The 24,117-nt window shown below is 39.0% G+C and overlaps 1 protein-coding gene across 4 annotated transcripts in view; it reads right to left on the bottom strand.

Annotated features, from left to right (window-relative positions):
* Positions 1–7,650: 7,650 nt before the first annotated feature.
* pbx1a (pre-B-cell leukemia homeobox 1a) overlaps positions 7,651–24,117 on the bottom strand; it is a 54,798-nt gene continuing 38,331 nt past the window's right edge. For 2 of the 4 annotated variants that reach the window (XM_046876320.1, XM_046876322.1), the window contains 7 exons: positions 19,093–19,340; positions 18,797–18,987; positions 17,772–17,907; positions 17,196–17,355; positions 13,691–13,803; positions 12,365–12,454; positions 7,651–10,155 (listed from right to left, as the gene is read on the bottom strand). In XM_046876320.1, coding sequence (XP_046732276.1) covers positions 10,063–10,155; positions 12,365–12,454; positions 13,691–13,803; positions 17,196–17,355; positions 17,772–17,907; positions 18,797–18,987; positions 19,093–19,340 — 1,031 coding nt within the window. In that variant the 3' untranslated portion in view covers positions 7,651–10,062. The remainder of the gene's footprint in view (positions 10,156–12,364; positions 12,455–13,690; positions 13,804–17,195; positions 17,356–17,771; positions 17,908–18,796; positions 18,988–19,092; positions 19,341–24,117) is intronic. The other 2 variants (XM_046876321.1, XM_046876323.1) reach the window with 2 other exon arrangements.

Genomic DNA, 24,117 nt, shown 5'->3' with positions numbered 1-24,117 from the left:
ATGTTGAAGATGATTGGACTCGGATCAGCATGGAGAAATTACCAGCTGTGTTGTAAAAGACCGAACGCGACCGTGTGACCTGTGTTTCACGGCCCATTGGCTGTGCTCCTGATAGACATGACTGCATGGTCTCAAACACAGTGTGTGTGTGTGTGTGTGTGTGTGTGTGTGTGTGTGTGTGTGTGCAGTCCATTAAACACAGGGAAGGATGAGAAATATAACGTAGTGTGTGTGAGTGTAGTACTGGAGTTAATGAAATGAATAGTTGCCTGCATGAAGTTGCTGTTTTTGCTCCACTGCACATCCTGAAGTGGTTTATTTACTTTTCAGCACAGAAATGATGCACAATTTTATCAAAATTACCCACAATTATTACCATAAAAAGCTTTTGTATATTAATATCAATACACAGAGGGAAAGGATGCGATTTGAAACTTAACTTCCATATACAGAAATGTTTTATTTATTTATATTTTGCCCGGAAACAAACCAAATCATCCAGTGGAACATAATTACATGTGTGATTAAAGAAAATTATTAATTTTCCAGGAGTTTCTAAAAAAATTCTTAATTTAAACATATTATATACATTAGATATAGGGTTAGAGTTAGGATTAGAGTTAGTGTTGGGATTTAAATTAGGTTCCGATTAGAGTTAGGGTTAGGACTGGAGTTAGGGTTAGGATTGGATTAAGGATTAGGATTGAGTTGAGGTTAAAATTTGAGTAAGGTTTATGATTGGAGTTAGGTTTAGGGTTGGAGTTGGGATTAGTATTGGAGTTAGGTTTAGGGTTGGAGTTAAAACTGGGATAGGTGTTAGGGTTAGGATTAGGATTGTTGTTTAGAGGTGGGATTGGTTTTAGGGTTAAAGCAAATCTCTTTTTTGTGCAGCATGTTAATATTTTCTGGAGAAGACAGTAATTTTTGTCAGGATCGAGTTGCAGATTTTTCTTCTCTGAATTGATTTTCTTGCATCACATTACATCAGAAAGCAGGTCAGCCAACTTGGCACTGTGACCAATGATGTAAACACAGCGAAGGGACAAACATGAGAAGGAGTCGATACGGCCGGTTCGATAACGTCTCACAGCAGCAGCAGAACTTGCTGTAAGAAATTGGAAATAGGTGGCGCTGCAGGAGATGGAGAACTCTGAGTCCCAGATAAACATGGTTGCTTTTATAATTACTACTATTACTCTAGGACCCACTATTAGGGTTCTAGACTGATACTTAACAGCCTCTTACATCAAGAGTCTCATGTACGGATTTACAGATTCCACTAGAGGAACCTCCACCAGGAATTCCCTCTGTGGAAAAAACTCTCATACCATTCTTCTTTCCACAGAAGCACCAGAGCCTTTTAATGTTCTAAGGCTAACTGTCTTCTCCAGTCTTTTCTCTTGAAGCTCACTATCATGTCTCGCAGAGGACCATGTTCCTCTTTAAGTTCCTCTGAAAAAGGAGGACAAAAAGGAAAAGGGGCAGAGAAGGAGAAAGGTAAGAAATGGGGCAAGAGAAGATGGAGGAGAATAAGGAGAGGAGATTTAGAAGAATGAAGAGAATGAGAAGGATGAGAATGAGAAGGTTTAGGAGGAGAAAGAGAAGGGTTGGTAGAAGGATAAAAAATATGAGAAGAAGGAGAAGAACAAGGAGGAGAAGGAGAAGAAGCTGTAGGAGGAAAAAAGAGTAGGAGAAAAAGAAGACGAAGGAGGAGAAGAATTGCAAAGTGGAAAAGAAGGAGGAGGAGCAGCAGGAGGAGGAGGAAGAGGAGAAAGCTTTTATCTTGCTGTAACTCTAAAACGTGTCACAGCTTAGATATTCCACTGAATATGAATCGGTCATCAGTGTGATACGGTGGTGAGTAAAATGCTGTGCAGTTTCCTGTGCCGTCCTGTTCAGCGTTACAGGAAGTGACAGGAAGTGACACGAGGTGAAATCGATGTCTGTGTCGTGTCCTTGTTTACCTTCAGAATCTGAACAGGTGTGTAGAAGCTCAGCGTTCGAGATGCAGAACACGGACCTGGTGCTTCCTCTGTCCTGTCCACATCCACACAGCGTATTAGTGCTGACGCTCTATAAATCTCTCCACACTTGGCTTTTTCATTTCCTGCTCCACTGCACACAACACATCAGCGCAGAGGCGTCCCAAATATCCTCCTGCTGTAAACAACAACAACAACAACAACAACAACAACAACAACAACACAGTGTGCTGCAGGAACCACAACTGACCAGAGATGCTTATGCGTCGGGTCTCTTGTCACGTGACGTGAAACGCCGAAACGTCTGTGTTTGCGTCGCTGTCAATCAAGTCTGTCTCCTTAAAATTTAAATAAAAACTATAATTAGGGCCAGGATCAAGAGCAAGACTAGGATCAGGATCAGAATCATAAGCAGGATTAGACTAAGGACCAGGATTATAATCCGGATATAATATTAAGATTAGGCCTAGGATCAAGATCAAGACTAGGACTGGGAGCAGGATCATGAGAAGAATTAGAATAAGGACCAGGATTAAGATTAGAACCAGGAAAAAATAATTAATTAGAATCAAGAAAAGTGACAGGATCAGGATTAGGAAGTATTATTAGTATCAGACCAGACACAGGACTATAATTAGAAGTAAGACTGGGATCATAATCAATATTAAATTCAGGACCAGGGTTAGGACCAGGATCTCTATTAAGATTAATATTAGTAATAGGGTCAGGATCAGGATCAGGCCCAGGACAGATCTGATGTGACAGATTTTGTGAACTAAACAGTTGAACAAATCACATTGAAGAAATAATTACAATGTGGTATCAGAACGGCGTCTAGACGTCTAGCCGTGGTCATGGTAATTAGGACAGCATGGTTTTGTATCTCAGTTCGATAATATTTTCTAAAAATGATTAATGTAGAGTAGGTAATAAATGTAACTTGCTTGTTAGCTGAGCGAAAGACAACATCAAAGTGAAAAATGTGAGTTTGATGGTGATATTTTTTCTATAAACTGGTTTTAAAAATAACTTCAGCATCTGAAGTTCACCTCCGAGGTGAAGATAATGTGAGGAGAAGTTTTATATTTAGCTGCATTTTATTTCCTGCTCTGGGAGAGAAAACACAATTAAACTGGTGTGAGAATTTATGAGTGAAGGCAAGAAACACACTTAAAGACACACACACACACACACACACACACACACACATACACCAGACTCGGTGTATATGAAGGGCACAATGCTGTAGGAATGAAACGAGGTCAAACAAGAACAGTGTGAATGTGTTCGTGTGTGTGTGTGTGTGTGTGTGTGTGTGTGTGTGTGTCCCAGGCGATGAAGAAAGATGTTAGTGCGAAAATTTTCAGCCTGCTATCTACAGCCTCCCTCGATCCCAACATCAATATCCATGAGCGCTTCCATCTCACGCTATAAATACACAACACGCCACTGGAGAGACAGAGATCAGCCGGACACACCATCTGTCACACACACACACACACACACACACACACACACACACACACACACACACACACAGTAATACCACCAACTAACACATGGGACAAGACAAATTCACTCCCTCAGCTATAGAAAAAGGTGTGTGAGAGCGAGAGAGTAGAAAGAGAGATAAATCGCTCTACAGAAGAATGAAGGATTGAGGATGAAACCCACAAATGAAAGAACTCTCAAAGAACCTTTTTCTCTCAAAAGTATGTTTTTCAAAAAAATTTCCTGAGACCCTCAAGACCTTCTGAAGATTTCTTTAAAAAGTTGGAGATGGAGTTACAGTAGATCTAGTCTGTATTTAAAACATAAAGATCCACTGAAGAACCCTAAAAACATCACCTAAGAACCCATAAAGAACCACAAAAGAACTAATAAAGAACTAACGTAGAACCACTGAAAAACTCATGAACATCAATTAAAGAAACCACAAAGAACCACTGCAGAACCTATAAAGAACCACAGAGGAACCCATAAAGATTAGCTGAAGAACTCATTTAGAACTAATGAGGAACCCATATAGAACCACTGAAAACATAAAAAATCTAAAAGAAAAAAAAGACCCCATAAAAATTCACTGAAAAACCCATAAAGAACCTTTTTACTGAAAACGAAGGATATTAGAGATTATATGCATTATGAAGAGTTTCTGGTTTTCTGGATCCTACAGAAGCTTTGAATCACCTTTACTCCAGTGTGAAAATCATTCCTGAGTAATGTCATGAAAATCTGCTGCGTCCTCTTTACGTTTGTCACTTTTAACATCTCGCTTATAAAGAGTTCCTCAGGAGTTACATGCAGGTTTCGTTCTTTACATAGAACTGCTGAAGAACCCTCTAATGGTTCCTGTATCATTCTGTAGAAAACTTTATTAAATTGACTGTAGAAGCTTTCAGGAACCACGGAAAACCCTCATGGAACCAGGTTTCTGTTTAAACACTTGAAAAAGTGTTTCTTTTGCTAATTACATTCAATTCATTACCTGTTAATAATTCAATTACATACCAATTTACATACATTAGAATTAATTTACATGCTAAATACATACATTATATTAATTTACATGCCAATTAAACACATTATAAATGAACACAGAAGGAAAATGAAGACCTTCTGCTCTACCACTGTACCGGATCTTCTGTGATTGGGTGAGATTTTTCTCACTCTGCAGTTTTGATATGTCATAAACCCTGGAGTGATGATGTAATGCCTGAAGTGTGAATTGCGGTACAACACTGCCCCCTGTCCGCCCAGATCTGCTACTGCACCCAATCTCTCTTACACCAGGTATTTAAGAAATAAAGAAAACTGTAAAAAATTATCTTCAGTATGTTAATGTCTTCCTGTGTGTGCGTGTGTGTGTGTGTGTGTAATTAAATTAAATAAACGAGCTCCACACTATTGATCTATTTAACATTGTTATATAGAAAGTGTGTGTTAGTGCATGCAGTGAAAAGAAAGCTTGTTTTTACTACTATCTTTACAAAAAAACATAAAACACCAGAAACACCAGAAGTTTCCTCACCTTGCTGTGACCTCGCTGTTCATCACATGAGAACTGCATAACCGCATCGCCCTCTGGTGGTCAATTAGCGACATTTTAATTTAATCAATAATAAAAAATGTATACTGTTGAATTTAAATGTACTGATGATGTATAAATATTATTTTTTTTTACCACAAAAAAACCAGACGGATTTTAAACTTTAATATTCTATAGATTCAGCTCTCAGAACTTCATGAAACTTACTGAGTGATTCAACCACTTAATACCTAACACACACACACACACACACACACACACACACACACACACACACACACACACACACTTCAGACTCATCACTCCAAAACACTTGTTTCCAGAACCCCTCTGGCTGATCTAGATCATGGACTGCAGATGACTGCTTCTCTGCTCTGGTGTCATCAGAACTTTCCTGCAGCTCCATAAACCTTACAGGAGGCTTTGCTTTGTCTTCAAACCCTGCATACAGATGCATCAATATTATTCTTGCTCTTAGAGATTCTGCCCTGACTTTCACAGTTCCTCCTTTTCTGTTTCTCATCTGACAGAGGAAATCATGAGCTGGAAATTCAGATTTTGTCTTCTGCATCATAGGCATGAGATATCTGAGATGGTTCTTAAATGCTCATGAATCTTGAACAATAGCACATGGTGAAGAATCAAAGGCGTTATATACAGCTCTGGATTTGTTGTTCCTAACGAATTTTCTTCACCTGAATAACGAGTCGTGATGAACCAATTAAAGTGTGACGAGTTACGAACAACAGGACAGACGTCCAAACTCAAAATACTCTAAAATATTTTTTATTCCGATTAAATTATATGGATTGAATCCGAGGCCCTGGAGCGCCCCCACGTGGTCACAACTGGAAACTACAGAGGCCATGTTTTTCAAATTATTTTTGTTTATTTATCTTTTAAAGTGAACAAATAAAAGCTTTTACAAATATTACAGGATTTATATAATATTATATAGAAGCCAAATATATACTTCTTCCTCTTCTTCTTCTTCTTTCGGCTTCTCCCATTAGGGATCTCCACAGCGGATCATCCGTCTCCATACCCCCCTGTCGTCTACATCTGCCTCTTTCACACCAACTACCTGCATGTCTTCCCTCACCACATCCATAAACCTCCTCCTTGGTCTTCCTCTTTTCCTCCTTCCTGGTGTCTCCGTCCTCAGCATTCTCCTACTGATATACCCCATGTCTCTCCTCTGCACATGTCCAAACCATCTCAATCTCCCCTCCCTCACCTTGTCTCCAAAACGTCCTACATGCTCTGTCCCTCTAATAAACTCATTTCTAATCCTGTCCATCGTCGTCAACATCTTCAGCTCTGCTACCTCCAGCTCCACCTCCTGTCTTTTACCCAATTCCACTGTCTCTAATCCATACAACATCTCAGGTCTCACCACAGTCCTATAAACTTTCCTTTCACTTTCACAGATACTCTTCTATCACAAATCACTCCTGCTATCACTCTTCTCCACCCACTCCACCCTGCCTGCACTCTTTTCTTCACTTCTCTAACACATTTTCCATTACTTTGCATTGTTGACCCCAGATACCTGAACTCCTCCACCTTCTCCAGCTCTTCTCTCTGCAACCGCACCCCTCCACTGCCCTTTTGCTCATTCACACACATGTACTTTGTCTTACTCCTACTGACTTTCATTCCTCTTCTCTCCAGCGTGTACCTCCACCTCTCCAGGATCTTCTCAACCTGCTTCCTGCTCTCACCACAAATCACAATATCATCCACAAACATCATAGTCCAGGGAGACTCCTGTCTGACCTCGTCCTTCAACCTGTCCATCACCACTGCAAACAGGAAAGGGCTCAGGGCTGATTCTTGATGCAGTCCAACCTTCACTCTGAACCAGTCTGTCATACCTACTGCCCACTTCACTGCTGTCACACTGTCCTCATACATGTCCTGCACCACCCTCACATACTTCTGACACACCAGACTTCCTCATACAATACCACAACTCCTCTCTCCACCCTGTCGTACGCTTTCTCTAAATCCACAAACACAAAATGCAACTCCTTCTGACCTTCTCTATACTTCTCCATCAACATTCTCAAAGCAAATAAGGCATCTGTGGTGGTCTTCCTCGTCATGAAACCATACTGCTGCTCACAGATGGTCACCTCTTCTCTCAGCCTGGCTTCCACTACTCTTTCCCATAACTTCATGGTGTGACTGATCAACTTTATTCCCCTGTAGTTACTGCAGGTCTGCACATCTCCCTTATTCTTAAAGATCAGTACCAACACACTCCTTCTCCATTCCTCAGGCATCTTCTCACCTTCCAGAATCTTGTTGAACACACTGGTTAAAAACTCCACTGCATCTCACCTAAACATCTCCATGCTTCTACCGGTTTCAATAATAAGAAACATACATTTGCATAAAACATTAATATTTGTCCATGCGCATGTTAATTAGAGTATTAAAAACTTTCAAAGTATTTATTTAAGAAACATGTAGAACAGATACAAACGTGCGATTGAGTTGCCATTAATCATAATTTCACTCATGACAGTCATGAGATTAATTAATAAAGCACTTAAATATTTGATCTTCATTGCAGAGTAAAGAGAGAAATAAAACAGCACAGAGTCTCAGCGGTTTCATTTTGTGAGTAATACAACATTTATTGAAGATGAACAGACACAATATTTTTGTGATTGAAAAAAAGAACAAATAAAAAACAAAAAAGAGCTTTTTTCAGAACTGGGACGTGTGACACGTGTGAACGCTGGATGACTGGTGGAGTTCAGAGAACAGGTGATGAGTCGAATTCATTCAAGCAGAAAATATATACAATTCATTTTCATTCGATTTCTCCAGAACATGTACGCAGGTTATTTAGTGATGATGATGATGATGAAGATTAAAACAGCCAGAAAAATTGGCGAAAACCTTTTTTTTTGTTTAACACTAAAACGTGGATACGATATTGGATGAATAAAATGTATAAAAATAAAAAAAGGAAGAAAAAAAGCGAAATATCTACTGGAAATATTACACATTTATATTAATCGGATTTTTCTGTTAAATTCGTGTCTTTTTTTATCTTTTTTTTATATATATATATTTGTAAAAATCCGTGCAGTCCTCGTTTATCGGCGCAGTGGGTGGATTTGATCGATCGTTCTGTACGGCGTTAACGTGACATCGCTCATATATGATTACAGTCTACGCAAAACAACAAACATAAAAAATACAACGTGAGGAATTTCGTAATGATTGGATTAATTCCCCCCTTCGCATTTTCCCTCCGCCCCGGAGTTCGCCGAGGTCGGAAAAAGGTCCTCGTTAACCGAGTTTTACCTGCAAAATCATTGTTTATGCTAAAACTCTTGTTAACCTCGTTAGCGTAATGACTTCCCCTTTTAAACGGATTCTGATCCAATGTACAGAAAAATAAACCTCGTTACCCGAGACGTCAAGAATTCATTTTTTCCCCCCAATAATGTTTGTGTCAATTAGGCAGAGACGTGACGTTACCCGAGAATGAGTCAGGAAAACCACACACACACACACACACACACACACACACACACACACACACACACACACACACACACACTGTAGAGGCTGTGTACTCAGATCTGGGCTGTGTTTCAGTAACAGTGCACTCCTATCTACTCCATAATTCATATATTAAAACCAGACATACATGGTGTGGCCAAAAGTATTGGGACACCCGGCTTTTCCACCCACACAGGGTTCTTCTCAGAGCTGTTCCCACAAAGTTGGAGTCACACAATTGGATTGGACACCTTTGGATGTCCCCTTGACTGCACTCCAGGTACATGAGATGCGAGATGTTCAAAAAGAAGCACATAACAGTCAGGTGTCCACAAACTTTTGGCTGTATGGTGTGTAATAGAGAAGTCTATAAGAACACACACACACATGCACACGCACACACACACACACACACACACACACACACACACACACAATAAAGACGCAATGCTTCTGCCCCAAGTTGACATAAAGATTATGGTTGGATTAACTGCGAGAGTTCAGGAAGGAAACGAGTGTGTGTGTGTGTGTGTGTGTGTGTGTGTGTGTGTGTGTGTGTGTGTGTGTGTGTGTGTGTGTGTGTGTGTGTGCATGTGTTGGAATTTAGGAATAAGAGATTTTTTTCTGTATTTGTGGTGAAATTGCCCCTGATTAGGATCCTTGATGTCGCTGTGATCATTACGACGAGGAGAATTTTCGAATACTATGTGATTTCTAATATAAATGTCTCTTTATTCGATCACAGAGCAGCAGTTAAGAACAAGACCATTAGCTACAGGCAAACTCGTAAAATCAGAAACGAACGATCATGTTCCCTCACGTGTTTCTTTTACACCTGTATTGGTGTCGAGTTTGCTAGGTTAGGAATTGACATATACGTGTTTTACGATGTGATTGGATGAAGCAGTACACGCTCATTAAATATTCATGAATGTTTACTCAGGGTTCAGCTCAGAATCAGAAAATCTTGAATGATGACTTTTGAGTCACTGGGTGGTGAAAGAAATCTCAGATCTCGGCCGATGACCATGCAGTATTCGATGTAGATAAGCGTAAAAACTACGAACACTCAGTGTATAAATGAGGGTTCAGATACTTCATGTTCACCCTAAAAAATGGAAAACAATGACTTTTCTTCGTAAGCAGGCGACATGACGAGGACAACGATAAAGAAAAGAAAACATTTCCACTCGGACACGATGCACAACGTTTCTCTTAGAAACCGAAGATTGCTCTTTTTTATTTTTTTCTCTCTTTTAGAGGTAGAATAAAGAAGAATTTAACGTGAATGATCAGGGTCCAGGAGAATGATTTGTTCCGTCACTAAACATTCAACCGAACTCTCCGAGACGAGTGAAAAACATGAGGACCTTTTTCTTTTTTCTTTCTATTTTTTATACCAAATGTTCTGTAGTAGTAAGAGAAAGAGAGAGTGAGAGATAGTGAGTAGTGTCATGTCGTGTGTGTGTGTGTGTGTGTGTGTGTGTGTGCGTGTGTGTGTTAGTTTTAGTTAGACGTGTCAGACTGAACACTCCCGGGTCCTTCTGTAGGTGAAGTTACGGACGACGGAGTCGGAGCGTCCTGCCAAACACCGTTCGCCTGAAAACACACACAAACACACACAGTTTACTCCAATAGGTTCTATTCAGATTCTGATACTGATGCATTGTTGTTTCTATAGAAACGTACTGTTCACAGGGACGTGTGTTGTGCACACATTTAACTGATAATAAACTGATTTTATAGAAAAACGTCTACTTTTCTATACGTTTTTTTTTTTTGGTAAAACGAGACAAATAACAACAAATGTTTAGAAGAATTTGAGTGTGCCGCAGACCCGACATTTACACACCGAGGCCATATAATCACTCCTAAAGACAGACAGACAGACTGACAGACAAAGAGAGAGGCAGTTATATTGATAGAAAGATATCCAGCCAGGCAGACAGACAGACAGTAAGATATAAAGACAGACAGATACACAGATACACAGACACACAAACAGACAGAGAAAGAGTCAGAGAAAGAGGCAGGCAGACAGAAAGATATACAGACATAGAGACAGACAGAGAGATAGCCATGCAGACAGACAGGTAGACAGACAGTCAGATAGAAAGACAGGCAGAACAATAGACAGACATGCAGACAGACAGACATGCAGACAGACCAATAGACTGACAGCCAGTCAAATAAACAGACAGATGGGCAAGATAACAGAGAGACAGATAAGCAGACAGAAAGACAGACAGACAAAGATATAGACAGATAGACAGGCTGACAGATAGAAAGAAAGACATCGACAGAGAGGTAAGACTGGCAGAAAGATATATACAGACAGGCAGACAAATAGAAAACGAGATGGAATGAACAGTGAGATGAGTCTTTTTCTATTTATCAGTTTTTTTTTTCTTTTCTCTCGGGACGGACGATGAAGGAATCAGTTTATCCACATGGTGTGTGTTAAAGGCTGCCGGAGTGAAGTTTATAATGAGGAGCTGAAATGAAAGAAGCCTTTTCACGTTTCCTGCCAGAATAAAAAGAGCATTTGGGGAATTAATAACAGAGTTCAAAAATGGCACCTAAACGCCCCCGTCCTCCCCATCCCCCCATCCTCCTATTCCACCCCCACCCCCTCGAGTATAAAGGCTTTAGAGCGAGTTCTTGTCACCCTCTTATTTTCCAAACCTGTTATTTCAGACTGAGGCAGTGTGTAATCAAAAAAAAAAACTTTCAGTTCTTCAGCTTGGGTGACAATCGACGTGTGTTTTAAAGGCGTAATTACAGCAGGGGGTCTGGAGGAAAGAAAAAAACCCGAGTGCTGCAGGGTGTAGAAGCCCCGTCATTACCCCGAGAGAGAAAGGGAATTAATAATTGGAGGAAATAATACAGGAAAATAAAAAGAAAAGAAAGAATTTACACCGAAGTAAGAAGCCACGTCCGGGACGTAGTGACTGTTACTGCGTACATTTTTTTCTTTTATTGTTATTGAAATGATTTTCATTAAAATTCCGAGTGAGAAAAAAAACTCAAGATTCATGTTTTACTCGACAATTCTACAGTTTTACAGTTTTACATTTACATACGTAACATAAAAACTACAATAGATAGAACATTTTAATTGTTTTATTTTTATTTTTTAGTAATAAAATAATTGTGTGTGTGTGTGTGTGTGTGTGTGTGTGTGTGTGTGTGTGTGTGTGTGTGTGTGTGTACATGCTCTAATGCTGTCAGGTTACATAAATGTGTTATAGAAACACATTGTATATCCCTCCTTATGTCTTACACACACACACACACACACACACACACACACACACACACACACACACACACACTTCTTTGTTAAAGATAGAACTGTATCTGAACAGCCGCTTTGGTGAATATTATAATGAAGGTCACAGCTGTGCAGGCGTTTGTGTGTGTGTGTGTGTGTGTGTGTGTGTGTGTGTGTGTGTGTGTGTGTGTTATTATAATGTAAGACGTATGATATGACCGATGCGTGTAGACGGCCGTCCCAAATCTGTTCTTGGCGCTCACGTTACACTGTCTGATCGATTCCCGCTGCTCACACACACACTGTCAGCACACATTTCACACAACCCACATAAACACACTGTCAGTACACATTTCTCACACACACACACACACACACACACACACACACACACACACGCCAGGTTAGGATTTCAGCTCTTTAATTTGGTAAAACTGGTTATTAGTGAAACCTGAAAACAGAAAACAAAGTGTGTGTGCACGTGTGTGTGTGTGTGTGTGTGTGTGTGTGTGTGTGTGTGTGTGTGTGTCTTACGTTGATGCCCTGTGGACTGTAGAGCTGAGTGGCAGTGAGAGCATCAGTGTATCCTCCTGCTTGACTGATAACATGGCGAAGTGTATCCACCTGGAACACACACACACACACACACACCGGGTCAGACATCATGCCCACCACACACACACACACACACACCACACACACACACCAAACATCAAACACCTGCGAGCTGTAAATGAAAAGGTCACGCAGATATCACACAGTGCTGCTGGGAATCTAAAAGGCCATTGAACAACAGCCACAATGACCTCACACACACACACACACACACACACACACACACACACACACACACAAGCATGGCAGGTGTGTGTTTAGTGTTTCACAGCAAACAAAACCAAACAGGACTAGAATAATATAGATGAAACAAGAGCACACTGAGAATTCCTGCTGCTCGTTTCATCCCCAATCCTGAGTCCTGACACACATGATAGATAGATAGATAGATAGATAGATAGATAGATAGATAGATAGATAGATAGATAGATAGATAGATAGATAGATAGATAGATAGATAGATAGATAGATAGATAGATAGATAGAGTTATCATTAAGTCACAGCAGATAGAAACAACACACACACACACACTTCTCTGTAACTCAGTGTTACAGTGTTTCCTCTGACTGGTACAAAACACTGACACTGGAGACTCCTTTCGTAAATACGATATAAAAAACGTGTCCTTAGAGAAATAGTGTCACAATCGCACATTTTTTATTATTAATCATTAAAGCTCCACCTTAATTTTAATAAAAAAAGAAAAAAAATGTGGTGTGGTGTAAAATATCATTATAATATCGCAAATGCTGAAAAATTCCAGAAATTTCTTAAACGCAAAAAGAAGAAGAAAGAAGAAGAATGACCTAAAACCAACTACTTACAATAAAATAAATGTTTTTTCTAAAACATGTGAATAAAGAACAACGTTTCAGTCATTTAAAAAGAAAAATGAATACAAAACAACAAATTAAATATATAAAAAAATAAACAAACAAACAAACAAATAATTATTTGATAAAATAAGTACATGCATCATCACAAAAAAAAACCTTTACACACAACACAGAAAGCAAACACACTGTAGGGGGCGCTAATCACTCACAGGAAGTGATTCATTTGTGTAGAAAAAAGGAATGAACAAAGATTTCTTTGATCTTTATTAAAAAATGTTCAATATAAATGTAGCATAATATAAATGCATCCGATTAGAAATTTCTCATTTCTTTCTTGAATAAAAAGTAATAATCAAATCAGCCGAAATGGTGGGTAAAAGTTTTGGCGCCCTAGCGTGCACACCCTACCTGTGACTGTATGTTAGCGCCCACCTGCGGCGCCGGGTACGAGTCCCCGTTCAGAGACTGAACGCTCATGAACAAATCGCCGGAGTGAGACATGTTAAAAGATGCAGCAGAACCTGAGAGAGAAACAGACGGAGAGAGAAAGAAAGAGTGAGAGAGTGTGTGAGATAGAGAGAGAAAACAGAGGAGGAAAGACAGGTGAGATAGACAGGCGTCGTGCTCATACAGCAGCTGCAGAGACGAGGCTGAGACAAGTCAAAGGTCACAACATACTGTTCATGTTTATAACCAATACATTACACACAAAAAATCCAACACCCAGAAATCAGTTTATTTTATATTAGTGAATAAAAAACGAGAGGGGAGAGAGAGAGAGAGAGAGGGGGTGTTCATTCCAGATGTTAATTAAATTGTAATTTTAAAGACTGAATTAATATTTAAAATTTCACAATACTTATTTTAAACCCGAGATGGACAACTTCGCTCAGCTGAAAAACCACACACACACACACACACACACACACACACACACACACACACACACACACACACACATATCTATATATATAGATATCTATGCCAGTTAAAAGTTTAAAAAAGAAAACATGAGGCAAAAATACAAACAAACAATAAACAAATAAATAAAATCCCAGAAGAAAGAAAAGAAAGAAAGAACAGTGAAGCCTTAAAAAAAAAAGAAATTGTAATAATTAATAATTAATATTTTAATAAATAATTTAAGATATCTTACACTATAACTCACTAAGGGGAAAAAGTGAGAGAAATAAAAAGTGCTACGTAAACGTACATGCTAATGATACACACTGCTAACTCAAACGATTGTGTTTAAACAGCGAGTGAATTTACTTAAACACTTATAAATACATTTCAGATGAGTGTTTGAAGTGTTAGCGAAGCGGTTGGATGTTAGCCTTCGTTGGATTCTGCTAACGTTTACGGTAGAAGGCCGTGGGATTCGCTTAACATCCAAAAAGCTCTACATTCTCCAGAGAAAAAACCCTACATCCCCAAGCTGGAGTGATGGATGTGTGTGTTTCAGTCATTTAGGAAGCGCTAATCGAGTCATGCTAGGAATCTATTTGTGCTTTAATGGAGGACGAATCCCCAGATGTTTAAGGGACCAGGATTTTAACTTAATTTGTCCACAAAAAGCCACAGAGCGCTAATCGAATACGCGAGGGTCGCTAATCACTTTCAGGGCCGTAATGACGAACAAAAGGTCACGGAGGACACAGCGGGACATTTACCTGAAGCGCTGTTTACTACACACACTAGGGGAGATTTATCAGTGCAGAGTTAATGATGATTAAAAAAAAAAAAGAGCTAAATGTAAAGAGCGGAGAAACGACTAGCGCTGGAATAAAGCTGCACTTTTATTTATTTATTTGAAATCTGTAAGTTTTATCGTTACTCGTTTCGTCGTAATACATTATGTTTCTATGGCAACAGATAATAGTAAACCTGGCGGAGTTTTTGAAGGAGTCTCCAGTGTCGGAGCTTCATATGAGTCAGAGGTGAACATTTTCATGAGATTTGTGCTTTAAAGGAATCAGTGCAACTTTAAACGGATATAAAGTGAAAGACGTTCGTGAATAAAGGAATAAATATCAGCTGCAGGAATTAAGCACATCAGTGAGGTGCACATGCAGCATGTGAGCAACACCTTGTGAAAAAATGGAACATGAAGAATCATTACTAATAATTGAGAAGTAATCAGTAGTAATGAGAAGTAATTACTCGGCCAAGCCAAATGTTTTACCACCCCAGCATTCACACCCTTCCTGTGACTGCATGTTAGCACCCAGCTGTGGTGAAATAAGAGAAATAAAGAGTATTCCTGAGAAATCAGGAGAAATCAGGAGTAATCTGAAGTCACTAGGGGTAACTGAAGTGCAATCAAGAGTAATTAAGAGCTTATCTAAAGTTATTAGATGTAATTTCGAATAAACTTGAATAATCTGGAGTAAGTTTGAGTAACAAAGGAATAATGTGGAGTAGTTAGGTGCATATTGGAGAAATCAGGTATAGTTTGAAATTAGGAGCCATTTGGAGCAAGTAGAAGTGATCTTAAATTATTTGTAGTAAATAAAGGTGATCAGGAACAATGTGGAGTATTTGAGGAGAGATGTGGAGTATTTGAGTAGTGATGTGGAGTATTTGAGGAGATGTGGAGTATTTGAGTAGTGATGTGGAGTATTTGAGGAGAGATGTGGAGTATTTGAGGAGTGATGTGGAGTATTTGAGGAGAGATGTGGAGTATTTGAGTAGTGATGTGGAGTATTTGAGGAGAGATGTGGAGTATATGAGGAGTGATGTGGAGTATTTGAGGAGATGTGGAGTATTTGAGGAGTGATGTGGAGTATTTGAGGAGTGATGTGGAGTATTTAAAGAGTGATGTGGAGTATTTGAGGAGTGATGTGGAGTATTTGAGGAGAGATGTGGAGTATATGAGGAGTGATGTAGAGTATTTGAGGAGTGATGTGGAGTATTTGAGGAGTGATGTGGAGTATTTAAGGAGTGATGTGGAGTATTTGAGGAGTGATGGAGTATTTGAGGAGTGATGTGGAGTATTTGAGGAGTGATGTGGAGTATATGAGGAGTGATGGAGTATTTGAGGAGTGATGTGGAGTATTTGAGTGATGTGGAGTATTTGAGGAGTGATGTGGAGTATTTGAGGAGAGATGTGGAGTATATGAGGAGTGATGTAGAGTATTTGAGGAGTGATGTGGAGTATTTGAGGAGTGATGTGGAGTATTTAAGGAGTGATGTGGAGTATTTGAGGAGTGATGTGGAGTATTTGAGGAGTGATGTGGAGTATTTGAGGAGATGTGGAGTATGAGGAGTGATGTGGAGTATTTGAGGAGTGATGTGGACTATTTGAGGAGTGATGTGGAGTATTTGAGGAGAGATGTGGAGTATTTAAGGAGTGATGTGGAGTATTTGAGGAGAGATGGAGTATTTAAGGAGTGATGTGGAGTATTTGAGGAGTGATGTGGAGTATTTGAGAGAGATGTGGAGTATTTGAGGAGTGATGGAGTATTTGAGGAGTGATGTGGAGTATTAGAGGAGTGATGTGGAGTATTTGAGGAGTGATGTGGAGTATTTGAGGAGTGATGTGGAGTATTTGAAGAGTGATGTGGAGTATTTGAGGAGTGATGTGGAGTATTTAAGGAGTGATGTGGACTATTTGAGGAGTGATGTGGAGTATTTGAGGAGAGATGTGGAGTATTTAAGGAGTGATGTGGAGTGTTTGAGGAGTAATATGGAGTATTTCAAGAGTGATGTAGAGTATTTGATTAGTGATGTGGAGTATTTGAGGAGTGATGTGGAGTATTTAAGGAGTGATGTGGAGTGTTTGAGGAGTAATATGGAGTATTTCAAGAGTGATGTAGAGTATTTGATTAGTGATGTGGAGTATTTGAGGAGTGATGTGGAGTATTTGAGGAGTGATGTGGAGTATTGATGTGAGTACAGTGTGAGGACTGACCGGCTGAGTTGGGCGTGGATGGCGAGTTTGCTTGGCTGCCCTGAGCAGAGGCGCTGGCAGCGTTAACAGCCGTTCTGGCGGCGTACATGTTCGCTTCCTCCTGGAATTTTCCGATGTTTTTCTTGTACCTTATCCGCTTGTTCCCGAACCAGTTGGACACCTGAACACCAACACAACATTTTACACATCACATTTATTTAAACATTATATATTTATATATATAGACTACAGTACAACTAGCATTGGGGAAGAAAAATACAAAATATTGTATACATTCAATAAAAAAATGTGTTTGCTGTCCACAAAAACAGATCTTTTTTACATTTACAAACAGCTTTTCTTAATAATGAAAACGACTAAATAACTAAAACTGTAATCATTGTCATATGAAGTGCAAAAAAGTTGGAACATAAAACTGTATAAAAAAATTATAACAATTAGAACTTTTATTACTTTTTTTTTATTTATCTAAAAAATTTTGTCACTATTTTAAAAATAGATACCCTCGTATTTACTGTGAATAAAATGTGCTGAACCAGCATGTATTTAGTTTATTGATATTTATAAAGGATGAACCTGGGAGACGGTGATGGAACACTTCTTGGCCAGTTCCTCTTTGGCTTCCTCGCTGGGATACGGGTTACTGAGGTGCGAGTAGAAATACTCGTTCAGGATCTCTGTGGCTTGCTTGTTGAAGTTCCGCCGTTTCCGCCTGTCAGAGACATGAGTGAGTAAAGACGCCATATTGAATACGTTAATACGCTGCTAATGTTTATTAATAAAGGAATCTTTTTCTCTTGAAGTGTAGTAGATGAGTGCCAGGTCAGCTTCTCCTTCACTGTATTCACTCTATCCAGCGATTAGTGCTGGATCAAGTGCAGAAGCCATTTAGTTTTCCTGTCTTTACTAGCATAGGTAGCATTCCGTAGCGTTCGATTTATAATGCGAGAGATCAAAAACAATACAATTTGAACGATATTTTTCATGTTTAAATAGTCTCTCTTTTACGTCACATCATTTCACACCAAACTGTATTCTTCTTCAGTCTATATTTTTTATCCCAAACCATTTTGATATGAATAACACTGTGTAGCCTTCAAAATGTTCGTTCTTAATGTGTATCTTTTGTGACTGCAGTTCCAAATATATCCAGTAGGGTTAATAGCGTTAACGAGCTGAAAGCAGTCCAGCAGTGATGTAACACTTGGTGTGGGTTGATTTTATAACCAAAACAATTTCAATTTACATACAGTAAATCCACATTCATTAATTCTTCATTAGATTTGTTAATTAATTAATTAAGTAATTCGTTAGTTAATTAATTCCTTCTTTAATACAAACAAACGAAGCTTCCTCACAGACATTCAGGTGTACAGTCATTATTTTCTATCCTGCTTTTTTTCAGAAGTTCTTTGTGTTCAGATGTTATTGTTAAAACTCCTGATGCTTCTGCTCAAGAGCTCAGAAATTCCACTTAGGCTTCCACTATGTGCGTAAAGCGAGTCTGAATACCCAGAACTTTTCCTGTGTCTCTACTGGTCACTAAATCGCAGTGTGTGTGTGTGTGTGTGTGAAGAGTGTGATGAGCGTGATGAAGTCACCTGGCGTCTAGGAAGCGCGAGCGCAGGATCATGACGGCTTCGCACGTGCTCTGTTTGAGTTGCATCTGTATGGAGCTGAATTTGCGGTGGATGATGTTGACCATGCGCTCGATCTCTTTGGGGGAAATGGGACGTGTGCGCGACTGCTCTCTCAACAGGTTCATCACGTGTGTGGTAAACTCGTTACACGCCTGAACACACACAGACACAATCACTTATTTAATATTTAAATATTAATATTAAAACCTAGTATTTGCCCGTCAGGAAGTGTAATTATGAAAAGCAGTTGCTGAGACCTGCTCGTATTTCTCCAGCTCAGTGTGGTAGATCTGTCGTATCTGAGTCAGTTTTGCTCTGTAGTCTGAATGCTCCACCGAGTTGTCGTTTCCGGTTCCACCCACTGCGGCTGCAGCTGCTGCAGCGACCGCTGAAGCTCCACCCCCTTTCTCTGGTCCAGACACACCCTCCGCTAAGAGCATGTTGTCCAGTCGCATGAGCTGAGGATCGGGGGGTTCTTCATCCTGTGCGCCGCGAATACTTAACACTGAGGAACACACAAACGAGACAAAACTGTAAGACGTGAAAAAAACGTCGATGCTGATGAGTTCTGGATTCTGATTGGATGAATTTGTTTTCTGTAACAGTGGCTCAGACATGATTGCAGCTAATTCATGTAAATATTAATGCAAGTATGGTAGACATGAGTTATCCTAACTATAAATTACAATAGATATCAATAATCTTAGAGTTCCTATTTATCTTATTTATCAATTATCCTAGCTATCAATTATCTTAGCTATCAATTACAGTGGCTATCAATTATCCAAGTTATCAATTATGCTAGCTATCAATTATCTTAGCTATCAATTATTCTAGCTATCAATTAACCTAGCTATCAATTAACCATCTATCAATTGGCTTAGCTATTAATTATCCTAGCTATCAATTATCTTAGCTATTAATTATCCTAGCTATTAATTGGCTTATCTTAGCTATCAATTACAGTGGCTATTAATTATCCAAGTTAGCAATTATGCTAGCTATCAATTATCTTAGCTATCAATTATCCTAGCTATTAATTGGCTTATCTTAGCTATCAATTATCTTAGCTATCAATTACAGTGGCTATCAATTATCCAAGTTATCAATTTTGCTAGCTATTAATTTTGGTAGCTCTTAATTATCCCAGCTCTTAATTACAGTAGCTATTAATTATCCTAGCTATAATTATTTTAACTATAATATTATCCTTTTATCTCGTATGAATTTTACCAGCTTTCACAATGCGTTATGCCACATTAGCGTCAGAGCTCCTACACAAAAGTAAAGACGTAAACACGGCTAGTGAAGAACATTCCGTTCCATTTATTTCCTTAAAGTCCCGAACCCAGTGAGCTTCATGCGAACAAATGTAAAGAACAGCTTCATATCTCGTTCCATCGTTCACCAGAAAACGAATGAACACACGTGTAATGGCGAGGCCGACGCCAACACGGCGGGCTGTAACGGCGTTAATATGAGAGCGGAACGTCAGCGTGAGTGATGCGAGCCGATCCACGGCTTTCATTATAATCGCTCCGGAACGCCGTCAGATCGTGGCTCCAACACGGATCCTGGCAGGAGTGAAGATAATAAAACCGTCATTTCATCACTTCACGCTGTAATCTTGGGTAAATAATTCGCCCTCACCTCCCGCCAGAGCTCGTTTTTCTTCGCCAACGTAGCAACTCGCCGCGAATGCACACGCACGCGGGCAATACATTACCACGACTTTATTCCATCATTCATCAAAAACTCATACGGAATATTCCTCCACTGATCTTTATTACTGAACAATCCATTATTTCCCCAGAACACTGAGACACAACCACCATTCACCTCGGCTTTAATTATTTATATATATATATATATATATATATATATATATATATATATATATATATATATATATATATACATATATATGTGTGTGTGTATATATAATAGATTAGTATGAACATCCCATTCCACATTTAGTCCCCATTGACTGTTATAATGAGCTCCACTCTTCTGGGAAGATGTTCCACTAGATTTTGTGTAGAATGATTCAGCTACGAGGGTGTTAGTAAAGTCAGGTACGGATGTAGGTGAGAAGGTGAGGAGGTCTGGGGTGCAGTCAGTGTTCACTTTCATCCCAAAAAAAGGGTGTTCAAAAGGGTTGTAGCTCTATAGCAGGAGAACTTTCACACATTTCCAACTCCATGTCTAGCAGATGTTTATAGAACTGGCTTTGTGCACAGAGGCATTGTCATGCTGGAGCAGGTTTGGATGTCTTAGATCAAGTACAGAGTATTTTAGTGGATCTGAAACCGCAGGCTTTTGGTTATAGTGGTGAATTCGACTCTGTAGTTGCTGCTGTTTTTATTTTGTCAAATGAACTTTTATTTTTAATGCAAATGTGTTAAATCTGCTCGGATATAAAACACGGGGGTGGGGGGGGGGTGGGGGATGGTGGTGAGCGAGTGTGTGTGTGTGTGTGTGTGTGTGTGTGTGTGTGTGTGTGTGTGAGCGTGTGTGTGTGTGTGTGTGTGTGTGTGTGTGTGTGTGTGTTTGTTTGTTTGTGTATGTGTGTGTGTGTGTGTGTGTAAGAGAGAGCGAAGCATCGATCCACCTGTAGTGCAGAGATGATACACGTCACCTGCTCTGTTTAGCGTCTCCCACAAGATGTCTCTATCGTTCTTTACAGGTGAAACACACACACACACACACACACACACACACACACACAAATACTCCTCTGATAGCAATAAAGGAAAACACTCGCAATAACACACAACAAGCTCAGAAATGATTTGTCCTCTGTGTGTGTGTGTGTGTGTGTGTGTGTGTGTGTGTGTGTGTGTGTGTGTGTGTGTGTGTGTGTGTGTGTGTGTGTGTGTGTGTGTGTGTGTGATCGCTACATTTCACATAACAGCTGATATTATATCAGGCACCACAGTTTACAAAATAATATTTATTAACAAAAAGAAAGAAAAAAGTTGAACCTACATGTCAAAATATTCCCAAATTCCTAAAATCTAACCTCATTAATCCCACAACTAATCCTATAACTAATCCCATGATTTATAACTAATCCCATGATTTATAACTAATCCCACAACTAATCCTATAACTAATCCCATGATTTATAACTAATCCCATCATTTATAACTAATCCCACAACTAATCCTATAACTAATCCCATGATTTATAACTAATCCCATCATTTATAACTAATCCCACAACTAATCCTATAACTAATCCCATGATTTATAACTAATCCCACAACTAATCCTATAACTAATCCCATCATTTATAACTAATCCCACAACTCATTTCAGATTATGGATGGTAAAATTCAGGGATTTGCATCTGTGCATTAAAGTAAACGATGCAACGCTTCATATGTATCTTTACTGTATCGAATCGTTCGCATCGCATCGGCCTCAGTTATAGAGATGCACATTATTAATATATAACTAATCCCACAGTAATCTTATTAAATCACTAATCCAGGTCTAATCTAATCTAATCTAATCTAATCTAATATCCCCCAGAATATTGCAGGATCACGTGTAACTACTAGTTTTCCTGCTAATTTAATACTAAATGATGTTTATTTGGTCAAATTCTGGAGAAATAAAACTCTGAATGTAATTAATACACACACACATATGTCCAAAAGTTTGCGGACACCTGACCATAAGGTTTGTATGAGAGTTTTAAACAACATTTAATCCCCATTAACTGTTATAATCAGCCAAACTAATTATTCATGTATGTATTATGCAGTTATTACAATTTAAATACATTTAATCGAATATAATTATTAAAATTGCTATTAACTTTTAAAAAATGATTTATTAGAAATATGAATAGTTTTATGTGTACAATAAATCTTACAATAGATAATTTACTGAATCCAATCAGGTGTAAACTGAAATGCAAACGAATTCACACAGCAGTAAGATCAGAACGTCCAGGTGCTACAGGAGAGACGGAGAGAAGGTCGGGTCACGTTCTCCAAGCTTTTTATTTTTTCAACAGCAACATCGATTAAAGACGAAGAAGCTCCTCGGGTCAAGAGTTCAGCGTCAGGGTTCGTATTTCTCCAGAGAGCGAAACATCCTGCTTCATCAGTTACTCTTAATTTCATTTCATTTCATTTGTTTAAATCTCGGCGAAACGCATTACGCCTCGGGGGCTCGTTTATAAAGAAAAAAAACAACAGAAAAAGACGAAGTTGTTCATCAGAGTTTGTCGTAAACGCGTTTTATCATGTAGAGTAAAAGCAAACGTGTGTGTGTGTGTGTGTGTGTGTGTGTGTGTGTGTGTGTGTGTGTGTGTGTGTGTGTGTGTTTCAGGTTTTTATGAAGTGTGTGTAGTTTGCCTGAACATCCATCCAGCAGGGCTTCGCTCATCTGGAGACGAACTCTAATGAGGCAAATAATGATTTGTGTCTTCCAACGAGATCCTCCAGTGAACGAGTAAATGGATTACGTAAATACAATAAATACAGATAATCGTACAATTCCCTTCGCCGTGGCTTAATTACCCCAAACCCACGCCATGCACTTTATTTATTTTGATTCGGTAATGGCATGGCAATCAATTAGGCCGTAATGCTGCCAGCTGCTTTCTGTGTGTGTGTGTGTGTGTGTGTGTGTGTGTGTGTGTGTGTGCAGCTGTTTAGCTGAACCGAACCACATTAACCGTTATTAATGGATAAATAATTTCCCCCTTCTCTCTCTGAATGCCCATATGTGTGTGTATAAACGTTTATAAATGTTCAGGTTGTTTTTCATGTCTGATTGCTCCTTACACGAGATTAAGAACATCCTCGATTCCACGCAGCGATGTGATGGGATGCGATACGATATGATGCGATACGAGGGTGCAGGAAAAGGCAATGTCGCTTCGTTTAAAGTGGTAAATTCCCACCATCCACATAAACCAGTAAGAAACTGTTTCACAGGGACTCTTTTTTTCAAAAATGCTCAACTGATGTTAGAAGAAAAGTTTAAAGAAAAAGTGCATGAAGGTTTTTAGATTCACCTTGCGTTTGTTTTTTTGTTTTCTGGAGTGATGGTGAACTGAAATCATTATTATAGTAGAAAACACTCCTGTTTACACTTTTTAACACTGAACTATAAAAAAACTAATATTTGTGTAACAGGATTTAAAAACCTGTTCCTATAAATTAATTATTTACATCAAACTTTGAAAAAAATGACAGACAAAAAACCTTCTTTCTGGCGAAAATATTTTATTTAAGATGTTAAATATTAAAACCTTAAAACTAT

Source organism: Silurus meridionalis, chromosome 20 (assembly GCF_014805685.1).
Source record: "Silurus meridionalis isolate SWU-2019-XX chromosome 20, ASM1480568v1, whole genome shotgun sequence".
NCBI lineage: Eukaryota > Metazoa > Chordata > Actinopteri > Siluriformes > Siluridae > Silurus > Silurus meridionalis.
The sequence above is the reverse complement of the archived record's forward strand: the minus strand, read 5'-3'. Positions and strand labels throughout refer to the sequence as shown.